Raw genomic sequence first — 24,838 nt, forward strand, 5'->3', positions numbered from 1 at the left:
AAATCCAATTGACACTAGGTGATTGTACGTCCAGACTGGAAGATTGAGGGAGAGATACAAATCAGCACTTGGCAGAGTATAAAAGAGTGCACACAGGAGTATCCAGCGTTGTTACGTCCTCTAGTTCTTGTAATGAGCAGAAGACATCATCAGCTATGGGATTCCACAGTTAGAAATTATAGCAACCAATGCCAACACTGTGGTAAGAACAACCAAATCTATTATATCCACACAGAGACGGGCACTTTGTGCATCTTTGAACACTACTCCACCATAAAAATATGCTGTTATTTTCTGCGTCGTGTTGCTGTTTGCCTGTTCGTCTATTCTGTAGGTACATTGAGCTCATATCCGGGGCTCAGTTCCTTGCGTGTGTACACATAACTGGCCAATGAAGATGAATGTCGTTATTCTCTTTTGTTTGTTTTTTGTTTTCTCCTGCTGCACTCTCGTCCAAATTCCAGTAGGTGGCAGCAACGCTCCTGTAAGTTAGTTTGGCAACGACCATAAAACTCGCGAGAAGAAGAGCTCCGTCACAGTCACGTACCGTAAGAAAGACCCATTCGCTTTTTTTTTTACCTTTATTTTATGTGTTTCTGTAATTACTACTTACTTTTGTGTCGTTGAAATGTATCTTATACCAAATATGTTTTATATACAACAAATACCAAGCTATAATAAAACACCAGTAGGCTAATAAATATAGCCGAGTGGCAGTAAATCGACATTTCCTTTATAAGGCACAACCTGGATGCTAATAACACTGTTTTGAACAGGCTTGTACTCAGCAATCATTACGGCTCTAACGACTACACCCTGCAAGGAGGCAGGCTGGGGACCAAGCTACAGCGGATGGATGCTTCGAGCTGAGCTACGCTGGTAAATATCTGTCGTTTCTTTTCCTAAACAAGATAGATTGTTTTAATATATTTTCTATAACTGGCTGTTGGTCTGACTTACACACACACTGCTGAATAATGGGAAGTGTCATACAGTTTGAACAGGAAACTTTATGAGGCTGAAAATGTTTGAGTTTGCCGTGTAACAGTGGAAGACTTCCATCACAGAGCGAGGTTCGTCAGTAAGAGTCAGCGCGTACTTTGTTACTTGTGGGTTTTGTTTGGGCTGGTGTTTTTTTATCCGGGCTGTCGTTCGTGGACTGTGACGCTCAGCACTACAGACTAGTGAAGATGAACCATGACAGAGGTCATGAGGGGACAGAACATTAGTCCTCTGTGCTTGTTGTTGTCGTCGTTTCCTCCACGTCCACGCTGTGTCTGATGATGACTGTATGTAGTCAGAGAACCGATTTGTTCTATGCATCGCGAACATGCGGATATCCTGTTGCTGCTGGAGTTAAAAAGGGAATCGTTTTGTTGCTGTGTTGCATTGAATGTACTGATCTATTTACAGAGTGCGGTGCAGTGAAGTAAACTCGAAACTGTATTATTTGCTTCAGCAGTTTACAGCAGCAAAATTAAATTAATATATAAGAATAACAGGGGCAGCACGGTGGCACAGTGGTTAGCACTGTTGCCGCACAGCAAGAAGGTCCTGAGTTCAATTCCACCATCAGGCCGAGGTCTTTCTGTGTGGAGTTTGCATGTTCTCCCCGTGTTTGCGTGGGTTCCCTCCGGGTACTCCGGCTTCCTCCCACCGTCCAAAGACATGCAGCTTGTGGGGATAGGTTAATTGGATAATCCAAATTGCCACTAGGTTTGAAAGTGAGTGTGAATGGTTGTTTGTCCCTGTGTGTTAGCCCTGCGACAGACTGGCGACCTGCCCAGGGTGTACCCCGCCTCTCGCCCTATGACAGCTGGGATAGGCTCCAGCGCCCCCCGCGACCCTGAAAAGGATAAGCGAATGGATGGATGGATATAAGAATAACAGCATAAACAACTTTGGACCAGAAACAGAACATTAAGCAATGACATAATTTAAGAATCCAAAGCACCCATCACTCATAGACCAGCTTTGCATCATATTTAATTGCCGACTGCATCTGGGTCCAAGGACTTGCTCGTTAGGGCTAAATGATGAGCTACCTGCCACATATCGTTGCCTTCTCTACAGCGCTCAAGGACAAACCTTTCCTTTTTTACCCCGCCGGGACCTATTTGGACACTCCTTCAGTTCAGAGGTTGCAATTGGGTTTATGGGATTTGGCCTGGCAACAAAGGGATGATTGCTAGTCTTTTTCATTGTTTATTATTGTTGCTGTTTTTGTTTTGGTTTGTTTTTTTTGACTCCCTTGACCTCCATACATCTAAGTACATCTCTGTCATGTGTATGTTCATGACTGCTGTTTTCCTGCTTTGCAATAAGAAGTTCAATTTAAAAAAAAAAGAATCCAAAACACCTGCTGCCTCTAGTTTGAGCCTTTTGTATGATGACATACGTATGATGTATGATGATTAATCTGAGAGAACGAATCTCAAATCTCATAACAGTTGAAAGTTTATATACATGTATATCTGGCATGCACCTGGGCCTGCTCACTCACCCTTCTTAGATGCTGGAACCACCTCAACTGAGGAGTAGCGGCTCTATTCTGCCCCTCCCTCCCAGAGCTCCTCAGCCCATCTCTGAGGCAGAGGCCAGCCACCCTTTGGAGGACGCTCATTTCTGCCACTTATATTAGCGATCTCTTTCTTTCGCTCAGTACTCAGAGCTCGTGATCATAGGTGAGGGTAGGGACATCGATTATTATTAATATTAATCATTTGGGGCAGCACAGTGGCGCGGTGATTAGTACTGTTGCTTCACAGCAAGAAGGTCCCGAGTTCCATCCCACCACCCGACTGGGGCCTTTCCGTGTGGAGTGGTTCTCCCCGTGTTTGTGCTCCAGCTTCCTCCCACAAGTCCCAAGACATGCAGTCAGTGGGGTTAGGGTAACTGGAGAATGTGAGTGTGAATGGTTGTCGGTCTCTTTGTGTCGGGTTGGCGACCTGTCCAGGGTGTACCCTGCCTCTCGCCCCACGGTGGCTGGGATTGGCTTCAAGATGAGTAAAGAAAATTCCAAATATCAAAAGCAACAGTTTAAGTGTGTTTATGGTGACTTCATGTTGTACATTCATAAACCGACAACAGCAATACATATTAACAAAATATCAGTTGTTTGGACTAAAGTTATCAGAGGACTTTTGTGCATGATTTCAGAAGAAAAGTTGAGCAGAACCTTGCACTATTGGAACTTTAGTTTTTTTCTTATGGCTCTATGTTCTGCAAATTTTCAGCAACAAATTATTTGCTTCATAATCTGCTGAATAAATGACATCCTGTATCCTAGAAGAGGAAAACTCTTCCTAGCCAGCACATCTGTTGGATAAGAAAGGACAATAACTCTAGTTTTACCAGACGTTGGATAATTCTTTCTATATTTTCTCATGTACTTTGCTTCTTTCTTGTGTTATTTCAGGGCTGAGGCAAGTCTCCTTTTGTGCAATGGAAGTGAAGGGATGCCGCCAGCGCTGGAAATTAAATTGCAGAGAGCTACAGAGCAAGAGATGCTCAACTCCAGAAGTCACTGAAAGAGTCAAGATAGAAAAGGGGGACAAAGAAGAGCCATACAAAGGTGTTACCATGGCAGCAACCTCCAAGTATCTGACAGGCAGGCAATATCTCACTAGGAAGCCTCTGTTTTCTGTAGAAGAGCATGTGTCCATCTTAAAGAAGACACATCCACAGAGGCTCATGGAAAAGGTAAGGAACATGGAGAAAGAAGACCTCCAAGTAAAATCTTTGTCCTTTTAGATGGAACAATACAGCAGACACAGAACGACTTGGCTTTTGTCAAAGGTCCCATATCATGAAAACGCATTTATATAGTGTTATAAGAATTTTATAAACTGTGAGGTGTAAAATATGTGGTGTCTCTTGCTTCTAGACCTTGTAACATCTCCGCCTCCCACACTTCAAAGTCAGTAAAAAATGTTCTGTGAAAAACATAACTAATCCGTTGGCATGCAGCTAAGATGAAGCTGCTGCCACACAGTGGCAAGGAACCGAAGCACATGTGCTGGTTAATCCCAACATGCTCTGCTGAAACAAATGAATCTGCGCATTGCATCAGTGCAATGACTGCGATTGGCTTGTTCAGTATCGTCGCTTCCTATTATGGATTTCTGCTTTATTTTTCAGCTGCTATCCCTTAAATCAGCTGGAATGTCTAACCTCAAAGAGACTAACCGTCAGCTCGTGTTTGGGTGTCAGAACTCCAAAGCACGAAGGCTAGGCCACAGGCTCTACATGGGTCCAGCACAACAAAAGTATAACTTAGGTGTACTTACAGTATAATCGTCTCCCACCCTTACAGAACTGAAAGCCCAGAGAATTACTCTCTGAACTCTGTAGCTCCCTAGCAGGGCTAATTAGCTAGTCAGCTTTGAGTTAACGTTAGCTCTATATACCCACAGGCAGAGCTTTGGGGACAAGCATGATGTGGATTTATAACCAGTAGAGAAGCTGATCCTGTGTGTCTGTGTCATCAGCAGCTACTCCAGTTTCCTTTAAAGCTATAGACAGTAAATCATTGGGTTAGAAATTAAGCTCCAGGCAGTTGTATAAATGTATGATACAAAATGATCTTTGTGGTATTTTGTTGTTTAACTTGAAATGTAGGGGCAGCACGGTGGCACGGTGGTTAGCACTGTTGCCGCACAGCAAGAAGGTCCTGAGTTCAATTCCACCATCAGGCCGGGGTCTTTCTGTGTGGAGTTTGCATGTTCTCCCCGTGTTTGCGTGGGTTCTCTCCGGGTACTCCGGCTTCCTCCCACCGTCCAAAGACATGCAGTTTGTGGGGATAGGTTAATTGGATAATCCAAATTGTCACTAGGTGTGAATGTGCGAGTGAATGGGAGTGTGAATGGTTGTCTGTCCCTTTGTGTTGGCCCTGCGACAGACTGGCGACCTGTCCAGGGTGTACCCCGCCTTTCGCCCTATGACAGCTGGGATAGGCTCCAGCGCCCCCCGCGACCCTGAAAAGGATAAGCGGAAGCGAATGGATGGATGGATGGAACTTGAAATGTAAATGTACAGTATTTCAGGGCTTTAACCTCCTCATTTATCCATAAATGACTGCTCACTTAAGAATGTATGCCATCCTTGTCACTTTCTATTATTCTCTTCATCACTTTGTAGCTTAAACGTCTAAGCTGATGTAAACGACTAAATGCCAGAAGCTTTTACTCTGATGCAATAATAAGGTTTATAATGCTACAGTATTTTTCTTGCAGGAGAAACAACAGGACAGAAGTGAACATCATAATATTAAATTCTTGCCCAAACCAAGAGAGGAGCTCATCCCACAGAGACTTAGCCCGTCTCCCATTGAAATATCACTTCCCTCTACCTCTGAAGAAGACCTGGGCTCACCCTTGGGTGTTTCAGAGCTGCACCATGAGGACTCCGCTACATTTGGAACATCTTTCCCTGGAAACAGATTGGCTCAGCAGAGCCTCTCAAGGTCTAACTTTAAAGTCTGTGGACTTGACCTTCCCCCGAAGCCCAGACTGACCTCCACGGTCCTTTATCCTACGTACAGCCCCTGTTCAAACAAACGAAGCCAAGCTCAGCGTGTGATAGAGAGCCGGAGGGAGAGAAGTTGGAGAGAAAGAAAACTGTGTTCTTTTGGAGTAAACTCCAAAGAGATTCCCAAGTCTCCCTATCAGGCAGACTACTGGGCCTGTGCCATCCCTGAAACTCTGCCCCCATCTCCAAACAGGCACTGCACAGCATGGGACCCAAACAAGGAGTACCAGGAACTGCTGGATTACACCTACCCACTAAGACCAAGACAGGTAGACAGTGAATGGGACAGCTCCAAGAGCCTTCAGGATGACAGCCTTCAGACAAACCTCAACCTGCAGGACTCAGGAATTGCAATGGGCCACCTATGTAGTTCCACCAGCCTGCCAGGGTTGGACATTTCAACCGGTGCAAGAGGACAGAGCAGTGAAAGAATCGCTCTCAGCTCGAATTATATGTCACCTGACCTGCAGTTTATCACTAGATCTTCAGGTGAACCACTATCCCTGCTCTCTTTGTCCTCGGACTGTCTGGACTGCAGTGAGGATGGAGGGGAAAGAAATCCTTTTGTTAATGATAGTCTCAATGATCAGCACCATATGCGATCCACATCTACCTTTTCTGCTTTCATACGCTCTGAAAGTGTACTTCGACAGTCCAGGTGTGTGCACGGGGACCTGGATGAGGAATTCCGGCCTCTTCCAGACCAGGTGGAGGAGCTGCAGCTCCTGTCCAGACAGGTCAGTACTATATGTACGCTGACTTTACCACTCTGGTGATTGTGCAAGCAGAACCATTTACATCAGCGGTCTCCAACCTTTTTCGCGTGTTACGTTTCGGTGTTGTCAGTGTTTTGTTTTTGCGTGACTGTCATGTGTTTCCTGTTTTACTTTGAAGGTCTGTTGTTATCTTAGAGTGTTCAGTTTACGTTTCCTTGTCTCGTCAGGTCTAATTTGCCCCAGCTGTGTTTCCCTCCTGTGGTCTATTCCCTGATTGCTCCTTCTATGTATTTAAGCCCTGTGTGTCAGTTGGTCATGGTCGCGATCTCCCCCGTGTTGTAAATAGTTTGGTGTTTTGTTGTAAATAAATAGTCTGTTGTAAATAGCTGTGAATGGGTTTGTTAATATTTTCGTTTGAGACACCTTCGTTTTGGGATTTTGGTGGAGAGCTTTAGTTTTTTTCTCGTGTGTTTTTTTTCTTATTTTTATTTTCATACGTTGCACGCCGGTTGCCTAGGCTGGGGTGTAACACGCGCCACGGACCGGCCTTTAAGGTGTCGCGGATAAATACAACAAAATAAAACTAGTACCGGTACCGAAAAAAAAGAAGATTTATTCATAACACACGTGAAAAGACCCAGAAAAAACGAGTAAACGATAAAAACGATAACAAAATAACGCTGAAAACCGATAAAAACCCTGAAAACCAGACATTTCACACCTGAGCCTCAACTCTCACGGCCCGGTACCAAACGACTCACGGCCCGGTACCGGTCCATGGCCCGGGGGTTGGGGACCGCTGCTTTACATCATTGCTAATCATGTTCACAACGTTGTATTTTTACTGTGCATTCCTTTAGCAATTCTTGCTAAAGTAGCAAAACGCATCACATCATCACTGTGGTCCCTGTGTGCAGGTGAGGGAGATGACAGCTCAGCTGAGCTGGCCTGTCACAGCTAACTGGGACTCTCTGGAAACATGCACCACCTCCTGGCCCTCTTCTATCAGCTTGTCAGGAAAACAAGAGGAAAGGACTAAAGTCAAGGAGCTCCAGGAGGACAAACAAGACAGAAATGACTTTAAAAAGTGGAGCACAGAGCACAAAAATGCTCCTCCAACAGGTATTTGTAATAAATATTTGTAAGGATGTTTAGATTGTAGCCCTGTACACAGTTAAAGAATCAAATTACCTTCACTGCAATGGATATATTTCCATCTCTTTATCCAAAAGAGTTCGGATTAATTGTCAGGGTTTGCAAGTGTGTGATTTTGAGATTTCTGATCTTAAGGAAAATACAAACAAAAACTATTCTCTCTCCGTCAGCAGCGGTTTACGTAGGGCATGCTGACGGTGGCTTGGGTCGCCCTAGTCTCAAGAAGGCTGAGACTCTGGTGGACCGGCTGTGTGGGCTCAGCCTGATTGATAATCCAAAGGAGAGCTTGGAGGGCCAGGAGCACAGTGACTCTCTGATGCAACACATCAAGGTAGGGACGCAGTTGGATCTGTGACTAATTTTTCAGACTGAAAGTCATCAACAGATTAAACTCCTGCTATGGCAGATGTCACTAATGAAGCCAGTGTAGGGTTTTGTATGGAGTGGCTATCACTGCTTAGTTCAGGAAGAGAAGTAGCAGTATTATGGCGCTTTAAGAGGTTTACATGACCACTGATTATTCCTCTTCTCTGGTGTTTGCATCAAGTAGTCCCTGTCTAATAAAGTGCTTTTAATAGTGAAAGGTCCACTAAGCCTTGACTGGAAAGGTGAACCTATCACGGGCATCAGTGCCAAAACCCAAAGCCCCAGGGTCAACAGTCTGGTCTTCAGCCTTCTTATTGAAAAGCTGTGTCATTTTATCCTCTAAGCTTCACTTTAACTGCAGCACAAGCAAACTCAAAGTCATTCATATGCGTCAACACATCATAGTGGCTCGCGCAAAAGGACCAGGGCCACCAAACAATAACAAGGCTGAAGCCGTTACTGTGTTTAAAACACACACACAAAAACTAAACAGAAAATTTAAAAAGTTCAGATGTTTTTCTTACATTTGCGACACATTTACCGTGACAGTGTCCTCATGTTGCTCCCCTGCCACTCAGAGTATATCATGAATCGTTCAGCGGAGAGCAGCTGGTTTGTTCTCCTGTTTCTGTTGTATCCATCGTCAGGCAGTTAGTTATGATAACTTAGCTTTATAATAGGTGAACAAATATCAGCTGAACTGCTGATATCCTTAGAACTCAACAGTATTAAGTTATAATGTTTGCTCTTTTGTTTGAAGTTTTTTATAACCTTGACTTAAAGTTCTAGTAATTCAGTCTGTTTTTATGTTTAAGTTATGTCTCCTAGCTTTCCTCCACTCTTTAAGTCCCTCACTAGTCTCTTTGCAGCTGTTCTGGGTAGGGATGGGTTTCGAAACCCGGTTCTTGTTGAGAACCGGTTCCCACTGTTTCAGTTCCTTGGAAGTGTTTGCCGTTTTTGCAAACAATTCCCTTATCGATTCCAGTCGCCCCGAATGACGTCACCACGTTGCAGAGCGTCATTTACCTGGCAGGAAACACAGTGGCTCAAACGCTCAAAAGTTTGGTTATACTTTACAAGAACGGATGACAACAGGGCAACTTGCAATACTTGCAAAGAATCAGAATCAGAATCAGAATACTTTATTGATCCCTGGGGGAAATTATTTTTTGTTACAGTGCTCCATTATAAACCAACATTAAGACAAGACAGACAATACGCTAACTAAGAATAGTACAATATATACATATATATATATATATATATATATATGCATGCATACATAAGTCACTCATAAATAAATAGCTGGAAAAGAAACATGTGTAGCTGTAGCAGCAAACAGTGTGTTAAGTGGATGCGTTGTACAGGGAGATGGCCACAGGCAGGAATGATTTCCTGTGTCGTTCAGTGGTGCTTTTCGGTAATCTCAGTCTCTCACTGAACGAGCTCCTGTGACTGACCAACATGTCATGGAGTGGGTGGGAGGTGTTATCCAACATTGTCTTTATCTTGGACAGCATCCGCCTCTCCGACACCACCTTGAGGGAGTCCAGCTCCATCCCCACAACATTGCTGGCCTTACGGATTAGTTTATTAAGTCTGTTGGCATCTGCGACCCTCAGCCTGCTCCCCCAGCATGCAACAGCATACAGGATCGCACTGGCCACAACAGACTCATAGAAAATCCTGAGCATTTTCTGGCAGATGTTGAAGGACCTCAGTCGCCTCAAAAAATAGAGACGACTCTGGCCCTTCCTGTAAAGTGCTGTGGTGTTTTTAGCCCAGTCCAGTTTATTGTCAATGTGAACTCCAAGGTATTTATATATATTTATATTTCATTTAAGGGAGGAAACACTACGAATATGCAAAAGCATTTGCTCACAAAACACGCGATGACCTTAAATGAATGTCGTGTTTTTAATTCCATGAATCTCAACCCAGCAGCAGCGGTAACGTTTGCACGTCCTCTCCCGTTAATGCGGCAGGTAAATAATCAACTAACAGTGCATGTTATGTTAGCGCGATCTGCCTTATTACAAACCTGCCATTACTGTGCATTTAGTGACCATGATGAGAGAGGCAGTCTGGCTCAGATGCTGGCAGCTCTCGCTGCAGTCTGCCGGTAGCGTCTCCTTTCAGGCAGGATAGACGAATGTCACCGAGCAGAGACTCAGTTTGTGGTCAAAGGCTTGCAGCCGTTTGCCACAGCAGGTGATTTTCAGTAAGTGAATGTGTTTAATTGTAGGCAGGGACATTACTGGATATTCTTGTGTAATTGCTACAGAAGAATATTTATTTTATTATTTTACATTTACAATTTTTTCCTGGGGGCCCTGTGACACCCACTGAAGAGCCGTAGGCTGGATCTCTTAAGATCTCACTGTTGGGTTTGTAAGGCCATGTTACTCCTAAATTTCTATCTTGTTCAAAGAGAAGATATAAAACAAAGTTCTAAGCTAATCGACCTTAGTGTTCTCCTTTTTAAAAAAGAATCAATAAAGAATCGATAAAGAATTGAATCGAAAATGGAATCGGAATCATGAAAATCATATCAATACCCATCCTTAGTTCTGGGGTCTTTGGACATCTCTCACTGGTTTTCTTTCCAGAATCTTTTAAATCTTTCACTTCCTTCCTCTGCCAGGCTTGTTCTGTACTGTGTGACTTTGTTTGAATTTCTCAATGATATGTATCTGTGTATTCCAATATTTCAACCATTATATGATTAAAAGCACCATGAATAATATGTACTGTAGGGCTGCCACAAACGATTATTTTTGATAGTCGACTAGTCACAGATTATTTTTGCGATTAGTCGACTAATCAGATCATCATCCATTGGACGTAAAACGTACAGCTTATTGCACCAGCAGCATCTGCTCTTGTACAGGGAGTGCAGAATTATTAGGCAAGTTGTATTTGTGAGGAATAATGTTATTATTGAACAACAACCATGTTCTCAATGAACCCAAAAAACTCATTAATATCAAAGCTGAATGTTTCTGGAAGTAGTTTTTAGTTTGTTTTTAGTTTTAGCTATTTTAGGGGGATATCTGTGTGTGCAGGTGACTATTACTGTGCATAATTATTAGGCAACTTAACAAAAAACAAATATATACCCATTTCAATTATTTATTTTTACCAGTGAAACCAATATAACATCTCCACATTCACAAATATACATTTCTGACATTCAAAAACAAAACAAAAACAAATCAGCGACCAATATAGCCACCTTTCTTTGCAAGGACACTCAAAAGCCTGCCATCCATGGATTCTGTCAGTGTTTTGATCTGTTCACCATCAACATTGTGTGCAGCAGCAACCACAGCCTCCCAGACACTGTTCAGAGAGGTGTACTGTTTTCCCTCCTTGTAAATCTCACATTTGATGATGGACCACAGGTTCTCAATGGGGTTCAGATCAGGTGAACAAGGAGGCCATGTCATTAGTTTTTCTTCTTTTATACCCTTTCTTGCAGCCACGCTGTGGAGTACTTGGACGCGTGTGATGGAGCATTGTCCTGCATGAAAATCATGTTTTTCTTGAAGGATGCAGACTTCTTCCTGTACCACTGCTTGAAGAAGGTGTCTTCCAGAAACTGGCAGTAGGACTGGGAGTTGAGCTTGACTCCATCCTCAACCCGAAAAGGCCCCACAAGCTCATCTTTGATGATACCAGCCCAAACCAGTACTCCACCTCCACCTTGCTGGCGTCTGAGTGGGACTGGAGCTCTCTGCCCTTTACCAATCCAGCCACGGGCCCATCCATCTGGCCCATCAAGACTCACTCTCATTTCATCAGTCCATAAAACCTTAGAAAAACCAGTCTTGAGATATTTCTTGGCCCAGTCTTGACGTTTCAGCTTGTGTGTCTTGTTCAGTGGTGGTTGTCTTTCAGCCTTTCTTACCTTGGCCATGTCTCTGAGTATTGCACACCTTGTGCTTTTGGGCACTCCAGTGATGTTGCAGCTCTGAAATATGGCCAAACTGGTGGCAAGTGGCATCTTGGCAGCTGCACGCTTGACTTTTCTCAGTTCATGGGCAGTTATTTTGCGCCTTGGTTTTTCCACACGCTTCTTGCGACCCTGTTGACTATTTTGAATGAGACGCTTGATTGTTCGATGATCACGCTTCAGAAGCTTTGCAATTTTGAGACTGCTGCATCCCTCTGCAAGATATCTCACTATTTTTGACTTTTCTGAGCCTGTCAAGTCCTTCTTTTGACCCATTTTGCCAAAAGAAAGGACGTTGCCTAATAATTATGCACACCTGATATAGGGTGTTGATGTCATTAGACCACACCCCTTCTCATTACAGAGTTGCACATCACCTAATATGCTTAATTGGTAGTAGGCTTTCGAGCCTATACAGCTTGGAGTAAGACAACATGCATGAAGAGGATGATGTGGACAAAATACTCATTTGCCTAATAATTCTGCACTCCCTGTACTGTATGTTCCAGGTCTTCTGTTCTCACCTGGAGCTGCTCATCCAGCAGCTGAATGCCATGTCAGAGAAGATGGAGCTGCTGACTGAACCCACTGTGGACGTGGATCGTGGGAAGTCATCTCTGGCTGACTACCAGGTGAAGGCTGAGCCTCTCGAGTTGTTACACTGGCAGCAAACACACAGTCCTGCCCTGAAAAACGTTACTGTGTCTGTTTCACACAGGCTAAAGCAGCACTACTGAAAGTTTTATCAGTGTGCATGTTAATTGTTAATTGATTTGTAATACAGAGAAATCCTTTGTTTGATGAATTAAGCAGTTCAGTGGCGATAGCAAGTTTGTTTAAATGACACATTTCATCACATTCAAAATCCACGTTCCCAACAGCAAACATAAAAACCTATATATGTTTACAATGAAGACAAAAGGTGTAAGTTTACAAATGTGCACACACACAGACAGCTACTGTGAGAACACAATGGTTTGAGTCTGTTTTTGAAATGCACACCTCAGCTCAGCAGGAAGCTTGTGCCAAAGAACAGGACTACAGTAACTGAAAGCACCTGCAGCACACTTAGATCATCATGGGAAGACTTAAAACATCTGCACCTGATGACCTGAGAGTTCACACTGGGTTATAGACACTGAAGCCGGTAGCTTGCTGGGGGGAGCATTGAGAGCTTTCTGAACTAATCGAAGGTTTTAGGTAAAAAAAAAAAAGGAGTGGCTACACAGGTTCATAGACGCCCCCCTGGAAATAACTTGTATGAACAATTTGAATCTGGCTTCATTCATTTCATAGTACAGAAACACCTCAAATGATCTTTTCACTGTCTACACCAGTTAACTCTGGTGTTCCCCAAGGCTCTCTCCTGGGGCCTTTGGTTTTTATTATTTCTCCTACCTCTAGGTAGAGCTGGGCGATAGAACGATAACGATATGTATCGCGATATAACTTTTACTCGATAGGGAAATTAAACTATCGCGATAGACCTCGCCGCTCTTGTCCTCTTAAAAAAAAAAAAAAAAAAAAAAAGGTCAGCCAATCCAAATTAAGTAGCGCAGAGCCGAACCAATCACAGCCGCAGCGTCACGTCGCGTGACTTGTTACGTACAGCACAAGTGCCAAGCCGCACGTGTGTTTGTTTGGGAAGCAGCCAGCGGGTAATGGAGGAAATGAGTGTGCCGACTAGAAAAATCAACCGAGCGTGACCGAAGAGAAAACAGATGATGGTTCCAACGCCGGAGAGATTGTCGAACCGAAGAGCCATAGAAGCTCCGTAGTGTGAAGGTATTTCGGCTATTTCAAGTCTGACAAAAAACAGAGTAGCGTGCACTGTAAATTGTGCCGAAAGCAAGTCTGGAAATACAATAAACTGGTGCATGCGTCACACTGCGCGCCACGTTATTGTTTCGGTGAAATGAATTTCTACAATACTGTTAATTCTACTCTCTGCAGTGTTTAAATGCTTACATATACACACAGTTACTGTCCGTCCACACATACGACTCGGTTCTGCTTCTATGCCCCAGCTTTCAGCTTTGTTTACTTTTTCCCACCGAGGCTTCTAGACTTCTGATTGGCCAACATTTCTGCACGGTTAGGAATCTAGCTCCACCTGCTGCTTTGGCATGTTCATAGCAGCGTTTTCCTTCATTTCTGCCTTTATGTGTGGACGGGATTATTTTTTAAAACGAAAACGGAAAATCTCCGTTTTCAAAAATACCCGTGTACGTGTGGACGTAGCCTCAGTCTCTGACTGGAAGCGCTAATTCGTCATTCGGCTTTTGTCAGACTAAAGTAACTGTTAAAACTGTTTGAAAAGCTCAGCTATACAACAAGGAGAGATTGAGAATTTCCTTTTAGTTCTCAGTTTATTTGATATTGACAAAAGTTAGTCATTTTTGTCTGTTCTTCTGTAAAACAAACTAAGATTTATTTTTAGAATTAATATTTTGTTTCTAAGTGGAATTGACAATTTAGTAGTCTGCTTCGTTTGTTCTATTTTGAAACTTAAACGCTTTAGCGGCTGCCTTTTGTGTAGTTTGTAATATTTGCCTTTATTTATCTGAAAAAGTCTCATGTTCCTTAAGTACATCTACCCTGTTGAACTTATTATGGGAAATAAATATTTAAATCAAAACAAGCTGCTGATTATTTCACATTTTACTTGTGAGCAACGGCACATTTAAATCTTACAAATATAGTTATTTGGCTTATATCGTGATATATATCGTTATCGCCTGAAATGAAAAAAACATATCGTGATATGAAAAAATCTCATATCGCCCAGCTCTACCTCTAGGTAATATTTTCAAGAAATATAACATCCAGTTTCACTGCTGCACAGATGATGCCCAGCTCTACTTCTCTTCCAAACCCACATCTATTTCTGATTAAGTGAAATCAAGGTTTGATTTACTCATAACTAAAGTTCTGACAGTTTTTCACCATCCATTGATAACTCAGGTTAAGAGTCTGGGTGTCATCCTTCACAGCCCATATAAATCACATCATTCATCCATCCATCCATCCATCCATCCATTTTCATCCGCTTTGTCCGGGGCCGGGTCGCGGGGGCAGCAGCCTAAGCAAAGAGGCCCAGACCTCCCTCTCCCCAGCCACCTCCTCCAGCTTATCCGGGGGAATACCAAGGCGTTCCCAGGCCAGCCGAGAGATATAATCTCTCCAGCGTGTCCTGGGTCTGCCCCGGGGCCTCCTCCCGGTGGGACATGCCTGGAACACCGCGCCCAGGGGGCATCCTTGTCAGATGCCCGAACCACCTCAGCTGGCTCCTTTCGATGTGGAGCAGCAGCTGCTCTACTCTGAGCCCCTCCCGGATGGCCGAACTTCTCACCCTATCTCTAAGGGAGAGGCCAGCCACCCTTCAGAGGAAGCTCATTTCTGCCGCTTGTATCCGCGATCTCGTTCTTTCGGTCACTACCCACAGCTCGTGGCCATAGGTGAGGGTAGGGACGTAGATCGACCGGTAAATTGAGAGCTTCGCTTTTACACTCAGCTCCCTCTTCACCACGACGGACCGGTGCAGCGTCCGCATTACTGCAGCTGCAGCCCCAATCCGTCTGTCGATCTCCGGCTCCCTTCTCCCATCACTCGCAAACAAGACCCCGAGATACTTGAACTCCTCCACTTGGGGCAGGAACTCATCCCCGACCCGGAGTGGGCACTCCACCCTTTTCCGGCTGAGAACCATGGCCTCAGATTTGGAGGTGCTGATCCTCATTCCCGCTGCTTCACACTCGGCTGCGAACCGCTCCAGTGCGAGCTGGAGGCCCTCACCCGATGAAGCCAACAGAACCACATCATCTGCAAAAATCAGAGATGAGATTCTGAGGCCAACAAAGCGAAAGCCCTCCACCACTTGGCTGCGCCTAGAAATCCTGTCCATAAAAATTATGAACAGAACCGGAGACAAAGGGCAGCCCTGGTGGAGCCCATCACCCACCGGGAACGAGTCCGACTTATTGCCAGCAATGCGAACCAAGCTCTTGCAACGGTTGTATAGGGATCGAATGGCCCGTAGCAATGGGCCAGACACCCCATATTCCCGCAACACCTCCCACAGGACACCCCGAGGGACACGGTCGAATGCCTTCTCCAAGTCCACAAAACACATGTAGACTGGTTGGGCAAACTCCCATGCACCCTCAAGTATCCTGGAGAGGATAAAGAGCTGGTCCAGTGTTCCGCAACCAGGACGAAAACCGCATTGTTCCTCCTGTATCCGAGGTTCGACTAACGGACGAACTCTCCTTTCCAGCACCCTGGCATAGACTTTCCCAGGGAGGCTGAGGAGTGTGATCCCCCTGTAGTTGGAACACACCCTCCGGTCCCCTTTCTTGAAGATGGGGACCACCACCCCGGTCTGCCAGTCCACAGGTACTGCCCCTGATCTCCACGCAACATTGCAGAGGCGTGTCAACCAGGACAGCCCTACAACGTCCAGAGCCTTCAGGAACTCGGGGCGGACCTCATCAACACCAGGGGCTCTGCCACCAAGGAGTTGTTTAACTGCCTCAGTGACCTCGCCCCCGGAAATTGGCGGGTCATTCCCCTCATCCCCAGACTCTGCTTCCTCCTCGGAAGACGTGTCAGTGGGATTAAGGAGGTCCTCGAAGTATTCCTTCCACCGCCTGACAATTTTCTCAGTCGACGTCAGCAGCGCTCTGCCAGCACTATACACAGTGCAGGTAGAGCACCGCTTTCCCCTCCTGAGACGTCTGACGGTTTGCCAGAATCTCTTCGAGGCAGCCCGAAAGTCTTTTTCCATGGCCTCTCCGAACTCCTCCCACACCCGAGTTTTTGCTTCAGCCACTGCCCGAGCCGCATTACGCTTGGCCTGTCGATACCTGTCGGCTGCCTCCGGAGTCCCACAGGCTAACCAAGCCCGATAGGACTCCTTCTTCAGCCTGGTGGCTCCCTTCACCTCTGGTGTCCACCATTTGGTTCGGGGATTACCACCACGGCAGGCACCAACCACCTTGCGGCCGCAGCTCAATGCAGAAGCTTCGGCAATGGAGGCGCTGAACATGGTCCATTCGGACTCAATGTCCCCAGTCTCCCTCGGAATGCTGTTGAAGCTCTGCCGGAGGTGTGCGTTGAAGATCTCGCGGACTGGGGCCTCTGCTAGACGTTTTCATTTTAGTAATACTAACCGCCTTCATCCTTCACTTACTCCAAACAGCACTGCCATACCTGTCAATGCTCTCGTCACATCTCGTTTAGATTACTGTAATTCTTCTCCATGGTCTAACACAAATCTCTCCATAAACTGCAGTTAGCTCAAAATTCAGCTGCTCTTTTTCTCGCTGACATCTGGACTGCTCCAAATGCATGTTAGTTTAGATTTTTAGATTTAGATTTTGTTTTTGTTTTTTAAATTCCCACCAGGCTGTCAGAAAGGTGTTTATGTTAAGGCTTGTAAAGCAGTTATTATGATTAATAATGGAGCTTATGGAAGGCAGGTTAGAGATTTTTAATTTTCCACAGAATGGTGCTCTAGGTCTAGCTGTGGGCTGTCACGCCAGCTGTGGGCTGTCACGCCAGCTGTGGGCTGTCACGCCAGCTCCATTGATCCATTTTAAAACAGAGAAATCTGTTGGATAAGAAATGAGGTAGTTCATGCTTAGATTTAGTTGAATAAATGAATCCTGTCAGCACCACCCAGATATCTGTAGGTCATAGTTTATATCTAAGGTTAAGTCTAATGTGAACTTTGAACAGTAAAAACTGAGAACCTTCACAGACATAAAAACTGCATCGTTCATCACTTCATGCGTTTTCTGGTCCACTCACTCGGCTCTTTTGTTGTCAGAGCTTTCAGAGAGAACTTAGCAGCCATCAGCCGCTGGCCTCCTGCGTTCTGAATACGGGACAGCTACTGCTCAGCTGCATCAACAGCACCTCTCCATGTCAGTCTGTTACAGCATGCTCACTAAGAAATACGGAAACTAAATACTTGTTTTCTCACTGAGTCTGACTGTTCTTCCTCTCTTCTCTTTTACAGTTTTAAGAGACACCCTGCTCCTGATTGAGAGTCAGTCAGAAATGCTGCAGGCCCACAATGAACACTTCTTCTCCTCCATCCTGTCTGCTATAGACAGCTTGGGTCAGCCCAATCAAGCCAGTCCTGTCCAGCAGAGCACAAAGTGTCCTGTAGTGGTCCAAGAGTCAACTTAACAGACCCAACAACAGCTGACCAGACCTCATGTCTGCATCACAAATATAAATATTTGGTGTTATTTCTGTCTAAGAACTCTGCTTTTGATACAAGGCTCTCATTTACTATTCACAAAAAACACCAGTTCATTTTTCACATAAGCCTTCAGGACCAGCACCGAGCCACCAAAACACAAAATTGTTCTTTTCTTAGTCTTAATATCGCACTGTTTTTCTGCCTATACTTAATATCACATTTGTCTTTTCCAAGACATTCACAGAAGTCAAATTAAAAGTCTGTTAACCATTTCTTTTCAAAAAGGATCTCTGTAATCTGATTTCCAGACGCCAAAGTAAATCAAACACTACATTAGTGCAGCGACTAGATAAACTATTGTGAGGCAAACGGAGACACATAGTGTGCAGCACATATATCATGGCCCACAATGAACACAGAAGCTTTTTACTCCAAGAGATAATGTTTCAATTACTCCAGGGCAGGAACATAAAACAGGACAAATTAAAACATGAGCCCTTGACTCCTATCATGATGGTTAATCATGAACTGTGCAGCTGCAATGCACAGACAAACGTCTGTTTTTAGCACTGATAAAATACGAGTTTCACTCACCAGAAGCACAAAGTGCCTGGATGGTCTGTACCACACAGCAAGTGAGGTTTTTGGTCACACCGTTCCATGAAAATACAAAAGGTGGAGAAGTCCTATCAGTGACTAAGTGTTCTTAACTTTATGGACAACTTTTTTCAAATAGATGAATTATTTTTAAAAATTGTAAAGGCCCTAATTATTTGTGTAGTAGGCTGTAAACACTCATTTTAACATGTGAGTCTAAGCACTTTTTAATTGGACCGTGTGTGTAAATGAACACATCATCGAAGCACTTTCTAGCTAACGTCCACAGTTCAGCAGACCAAAGCTGTCAGGGATCAAACCACCAGACTTCCAGTTAGTAGATGACCGTCTCCGCTTCCTGAGCCACTCCTACCAATTGTTCTGTGACAGCTGCCATTTGCTGCAGTCACATGATCAATCATGGACACGCGTCCTCTGGTGCCTGAAACAGAGATGTTGACAGGGAATCCTTTGGATCCTATCGGTTGTATTGTCATCTGTAAAGTTTGTAGGCTGAATTACAGTTTTGCTCAATGCTCAATTCTCACGGCAGAAAAGAAATGGGACGTATTTTATAAAAGGCGCTCCAACAATCCAAAGGTTTTTCACATATGTCAGAGCATGAATAGTCAATCACTTCAACTCTGTGATGAATGAATAAAAAGCTTTCAGCACCCTTTAAAGACTAAGTCATCAAAATGTTTCTTTCTTTTCTCAAACCCAGAAAGAGTTCTGCATAAATGTGGGATTAATGTAGTTTTTCAGAAACAAATGAAACGTGAAGGATGTTTCTGAAACTTTACAAAACTGGTGGAATGGGAAAAAAAAGCAAACTAATGTAATCACTTTACTAAATACGACTGATCCACTGCTCATCGCAGTAATCAAAATATCTAATCAGCCTTTCACATCATTGCATTTAGGCATGTGGACATAGTCGTGACCGCCAAACCAAGCATCAGAATAAGGAAGAAAGATGACTGAGCGTGGTTGTCGATGTCGGACGGGCTGGTTTGAGCATTTCAGACATTGTTGATGTTCTGGGACTTTCCCACACAACCATCACAGGGTTTACAGGGAATGGTCTGAAATGGGAAACTATCCAGTGAGCAGCAGTTCTGAGTTATAACAGAATGCTCAGACTGCTTTGATCTGAAATGAAAGTAACAGTATCTTAAACACTCATTACAAACAAGCAGTGTTGAGTAAGTTAGTTTAAATTAGTAACTTAGTTACATTACTAGTTACTTCTATCAAAAGTAACTCAGTTACTTCAAGTTACTCGTTACTTTCAAAGTAACTAGTTACTAGGGAAAGTAACTTTGGTTTTACTCAGAATTCTCTTGTTAATCTGTTGCTTCCGTAACTGGATACCCAGCAAGACTGTAAGTCTTCTAGCTTGCTTACATGTTAGCACTATCCTGCCACAGTGCACTGTGCCACCTACCAATAGAAAGGAAAAGATAATGTGCATATTTCCACGAGAGAAATCCCACGCCTGGACCGTCGTTGACTGCTGCCATGATTCTAGCCTACGTCACAGAGTCATGTGCGCCTTTTACATCCAACACAAAAACTGCAGTCGTGGTGCTTTTGATTGTACTCAGAACTCGGAAATTCTGCCTTCTGAATAGGAAGATGTAGGTAACACCAGACTGCAGATGAGCTGCTTACAGGGCTGGACTGGGACAGAAAATTGGCCCGGGCATTTTGACTAGAGACCGGCCCACCATTATAGGAAAAATCATAAAGCCTTTGAATGAAAACAAACGCTGTTGTGACAGTGATGTTCACTGTTCTGATGGTATATATGCATCAATCTATCAATCGTTGGTTGTAAGATTCAGATAATTATTTATTAAAAGCGAGACATTTTAAATGAGAATAAGAAAGAAAAGTATGTCTTTGTGCCCCCCTCTCCCTGTTAATGCCTACCTGCCCCCCTGGCAACACTTTGCTAGACCCGCCCCTGCACAGTTACCAGCTGTCAGCTACCTAAAAAAGGACCCTGGTGATATTTGTCTCTCAGAAACAGTTCATAACTTCCCTTCAACTCATTCATGTCACCTAAACCTGTTTCTCCATCACAGCTCTGATGATCCAGTAAGGACATCTCCTGGTTTCATCTTCATGTTTCCCTCTCACCAGATAACCAAACCATATCATGACCAGCAGCTTTACAGCTGTGGCTCCAGCAAACATCAGCTGATACTAGAAATTAATATTAAATAAATTCTAACAACAGCTGATCAAGCTTAAACGTGCTGCTGTTGTTTACCGCGACATCCGCTGGTTTCCTCTTTCTGGCACAAAGTGAGCGATAAACAAACAAGAGAGAAAAGCCGATCAGCTGATCATTGATCAGTTTTCATGATTGAAGTACCGGTAGAAACAGGAGAGAAGAGGCAGCCGTGCAGCGTAAACACAGAATAACTCCAGCTTTGTGTCTTTGTCCATTGTAGCTGAAGTCGGGACAAACTGTGTTCCTTCTCAGCTCAATACGAAACGCAAAATATTTTCTCTGAATACGAGACGATTCTTTTTTTAGGGGATGGTTTGCATCATAATAATTAACCTTATGAACAAAATAAAGTTCAACATCAGTATCATAGCACCCACCCAGCTGTATAGAAACTCCGTCATGCTAGCTAGCACGCAGTACGAAAAAGTCAGCACAACGAAAATAAACTCCACCTAAACTTGGTTCATATCTGACCCAGATGGACTGCAGGTCATAACTTCTTACCTGAAGTTCAGTTCACCTGACAAATTGGAAATTTGGATGAACAGCTTTGACACAAAAATGAAAGTTTGTGTTTCTATTTGTTGCAATAAACTGCTGAAAGTGTGTTACTGTGTTTGTTCTTTCAAACATATTTGAAAAAGGTTTGAAGTCATGATTGAAAACGTGAATACAATGCTGTTAAGTATTCAGGAACCTCAGTGACCCAGAGTTATGATTCACAAAAGTGCAAACTGCTCTGATGAGTTGTCAGATTCAAGTGAGAAGTGCACAGTAAACGTGTGAGTAAAATAATAAAAGTGTGATTTGAGAACTGCATTAATTGTAATGCTGTGAGAATTGCACGAAAGCTGTAATGCAGTCAGTAACTCAGATAAACAATATTAAAGCAGAACACCAGGAAATAAAAGCCAAAAACAAAGAAAAAAATTAACCAATGTGCATATTCACTGAAAAAAAAGGCTTGGGTTTGGTTGTTCCTTGTTTATTACGCATAAAAACCACTCATTTACAGCATTATTGGGAACGTGCTTAGTTTAATCTTAGAACTAGTGAAAAATAGGAGGTGCTCAGGAGACGTTACTGTCATCACCTCACTACAAGACTGTGGCACAATGAAGACGTATGCATAGGTGTAAAAGTAAGGTCAGTGTTAGAAATACAAAAATAGAGTGAAATGGCAAATTTGTATCAATTTTCCTGTAAAACAAAGCCAGATTGGAGTTCTGAGTCATGGTTAGAATACTAGAATTTCTTGTCTTTTCTTTTGTCTTTTCATGTGTGCCAATGTGTGAGAGTTTTATATGAGCCATGCACATATGCCACATCTCTACCAAACAATTTTATTTATTTTTAAAAAAGGTCCGCAGATAGATTTACATCCAGTTCATGAGTTTTATACAGTTATAGTTAATGAGAAACTTTATTGAACATGTGACCATTTTATGTTATTACTAAAAGCTCGAACTTCCAGGTCGTGTTACTGTCAGAATAATATCACTGTTAGTGAATCTTTACATTTAAATTGGGGGCAGGGATAGCTCAGTAGGTAAAGTGGTCGCCCCATGATCGGAAGGTCGGCGGTTCGAATCCACTTAACGGCTACCCTGAGGTACCCCTGAGCAAGGTACCGTCCCTACACACTGCTCCCCGGGCGCCTGCTTAGTGGGCTGCCCACTGCTTCACTGAGTGAATGGGTCAAATGCAGAGAAAAAACAAGTAATTTCCCCATGGGGATCAATAAAGTATCCATTATTATTAAATTCATTGTCATTAGTTTTACCTCCTACCATTCACCTTGAGAGCATTTGTACACTTGTAGAAAAATAATTGATCTGACAGGTAAAAACACCTGGAGCATCTGAACATTTGCTGAAAGGTCAATGCAAAAACACAGCGTCCAATCACAGCACAGGCAGGTCCAATATGAAGTATGGAAACAAGTGTTTTTATTGGTGCATATACTTTTTTAAAAGTTTGTCTTTTAAATAAAAATGAATGGATCAAAGGAGATAAAGTAATCACAAACATTTAGCTTAGATTATTCACATTATTCAAGTGCATATCCCAAACCTGTATTTTTCATGTCATGTGGTCACCTGTTATGCTCTAGCTATGCACAAAGAAATGTCCCACCAAAAACCCAGAAAACAAGGCAATCTGCCTGCGTTTGAGTCACTTATTGAACAATAATAAATAAGTAAACACATACATGCCTCTTTGTGCATTGGAACACAACAATGTCATGTACAAGCAGATTCTTGTCTTCCAGGCAGCCAGCTGCTGCGATCAGATCTTCAAAGAATTTACACTCTTTAACCTGCAAATAGAAAACACACAAAAAATGAAGGCCCTAATTCACGTGAGTGGAATGAGATGGTCGTAATAACATAACATATTCACCAACTGGGAAATCAGTTGTACCTTTTTAATTTTTCCAAATTTTTTAAATCTGAATCTGGGCCATCAACAAAGCAAGAGAAGAGTGTGCAGGGCTTACTCTGCCTGTTCTCCCTCATGGCTCGAAGTAGTGAAAGTGTGACACTGCGTCCATACGAGATGCTTGACAAGAACTGATCATACAAAAGTGATATTGACAAATGATTGTTTAAAGTGCAGCACCTGATATCAACTTGAAATCAATATATACCAGTACTATCAAGTTTACCCTCAAACATTGGAGACAGGCACAAAGCTTCGATCAGAAGTCTGAGAAATGATCATCTACCTAAATCCACAGGCTCTTCGGGTACTCCCAAATCATCAGAAAAGCTGACAAATTGTGATCATATGTCACGCGTTCGATCTATTAATGATGATCCTGTAAAATATCTTTTGCTGGTACAGCACAACCTGTGTTCCCGTAGGATTAAAAATAAATACATAAATAAAAAGATCAATCAGCATTCACACACCCTGGTTTTAAAAGTCTGTTATTATCTGTTTGTTGCTTGTGATCACATATTTAGAGCTTAGTACAAAGTTGTCATATACAAAAGATAAAGTTCTACATTCCCTGTCGCTCAGTGGCTTCTGGAAATGTTTTTATTTTTCAGACAACAAGAAAACACCAGAGCACAGAAAAATCAGATAAATCCAAGTTTCAATACACACAGAGCACGTGTGAATATTGTTGAAAGGATTGGTGATTTGGCTCTGCACAGCATTTCCTGGTAATAAAAAAGAAAGAAATACAAAACTGGCAGCATTGCAGCCTTATCCTCTCACTCTGTACACATTATTCACAAACCAGTACTGCTAAATATGCGAGCATGTATTGCACCCCTTATACACACGATCACGTGTCCTGGCCTCTACATAACAAAGCAGAAACTATATTTCATTTATTCATCACTTTTCTCATTTGCATATATTTAGACACTATCAGTTCCTTGAGAGAGTTGCTGCTGTCACTCAGACTGACAGTTACCAGTGTAGTAGTGACCAGCTTACATGTTTAACTGTCATGGCTTTTAATGTGTCAAAAGTTGCTCTTATGTGTAAAGGTTGGGTACAATAGCAAAAGCAATTCACAAAACATGATTTGACAGAAATAAAAATGCATAAATTAATATCAGTCTTATGAACGGCCTTTGTGAAAAACAATTCCTCCACTGTTATCTTCTTTAGATCCCAACACAGTGCAGAGCAGATACCTGAACTCCACTCCCACAGAAGTTGCTTATCTTATTAATAATTGAACTTCTTCACTGCGACTCTGGATACTGTAGCTCTTCTGAAAAAGCCTCACATCAAAAGTACTGTACTCCATGATGCAGCTCTCAAACACACACCTTAAAGCAGATGACTCGTAGGCTGGAGAGGAAATGGTGTCTTGCTAATTTCATCATCATTTAGCCTGTAGAAATAGTTTGTTGCTTTATAAGAAAGCCCTCAGCAAAGCCAGAACATCGTACTATTCCTCACTGATTGAAGAAAATAAGAACAACCCCAGGTTTCTCTTCAGCTCTGTAGCCAGGCTGACAAACAGTCAGAGCTCTGTTGAGCCAACCATCCCTTTAACGTTAACTAGTAATGACTTTAATAACTCCTTCACAAATAAAATT

The 24,838-nt window shown here is 43.1% G+C and overlaps 1 protein-coding gene across 4 annotated transcripts; it reads left to right on the forward strand.

The window, feature by feature from the left end:
• The first annotated feature begins 312 nt into the window (after positions 1 to 312).
• Positions 313 to 19,218, forward strand: cep68 (centrosomal protein 68). 4 transcript variants are annotated; one of them, XM_082556857.1, is made up of 9 exons: positions 313 to 548; positions 777 to 879; positions 3,419 to 3,702; positions 5,235 to 6,266; positions 7,163 to 7,367; positions 7,571 to 7,731; positions 12,231 to 12,353; positions 17,552 to 17,648; positions 17,744 to 19,218. In XM_082556857.1, the coding sequence occupies exons 3-9, from the start codon at positions 3,445 to 3,447 to the stop codon at positions 17,914 to 17,916; spliced, it is 2,049 nt and encodes a 682-aa protein (XP_082412983.1). In that variant the 5' UTR covers positions 313 to 548; positions 777 to 879; positions 3,419 to 3,444; the 3' UTR covers positions 17,917 to 19,218. The 4 variants fall into 4 exon arrangements, with proteins under 4 accessions (XP_082412983.1, XP_082412986.1, XP_082412985.1 ...); XM_082556859.1 differs by having other exon boundaries at positions 315 to 548; positions 7,574 to 7,731; XM_082556860.1 differs by lacking the exon at positions 17,552 to 17,648 and having other exon boundaries at positions 314 to 548; positions 17,744 to 17,841.
• Positions 19,219 to 24,838: the final 5,620 nt, after the last annotated feature.

The sequence above is a fragment of the Aulonocara stuartgranti genome, assembly GCF_965226115.1.
Source record: "Aulonocara stuartgranti genome assembly, chromosome: 13".
Classification (NCBI taxonomy): Eukaryota; Metazoa; Chordata; class Actinopteri; order Cichliformes; family Cichlidae; genus Aulonocara; species Aulonocara stuartgranti.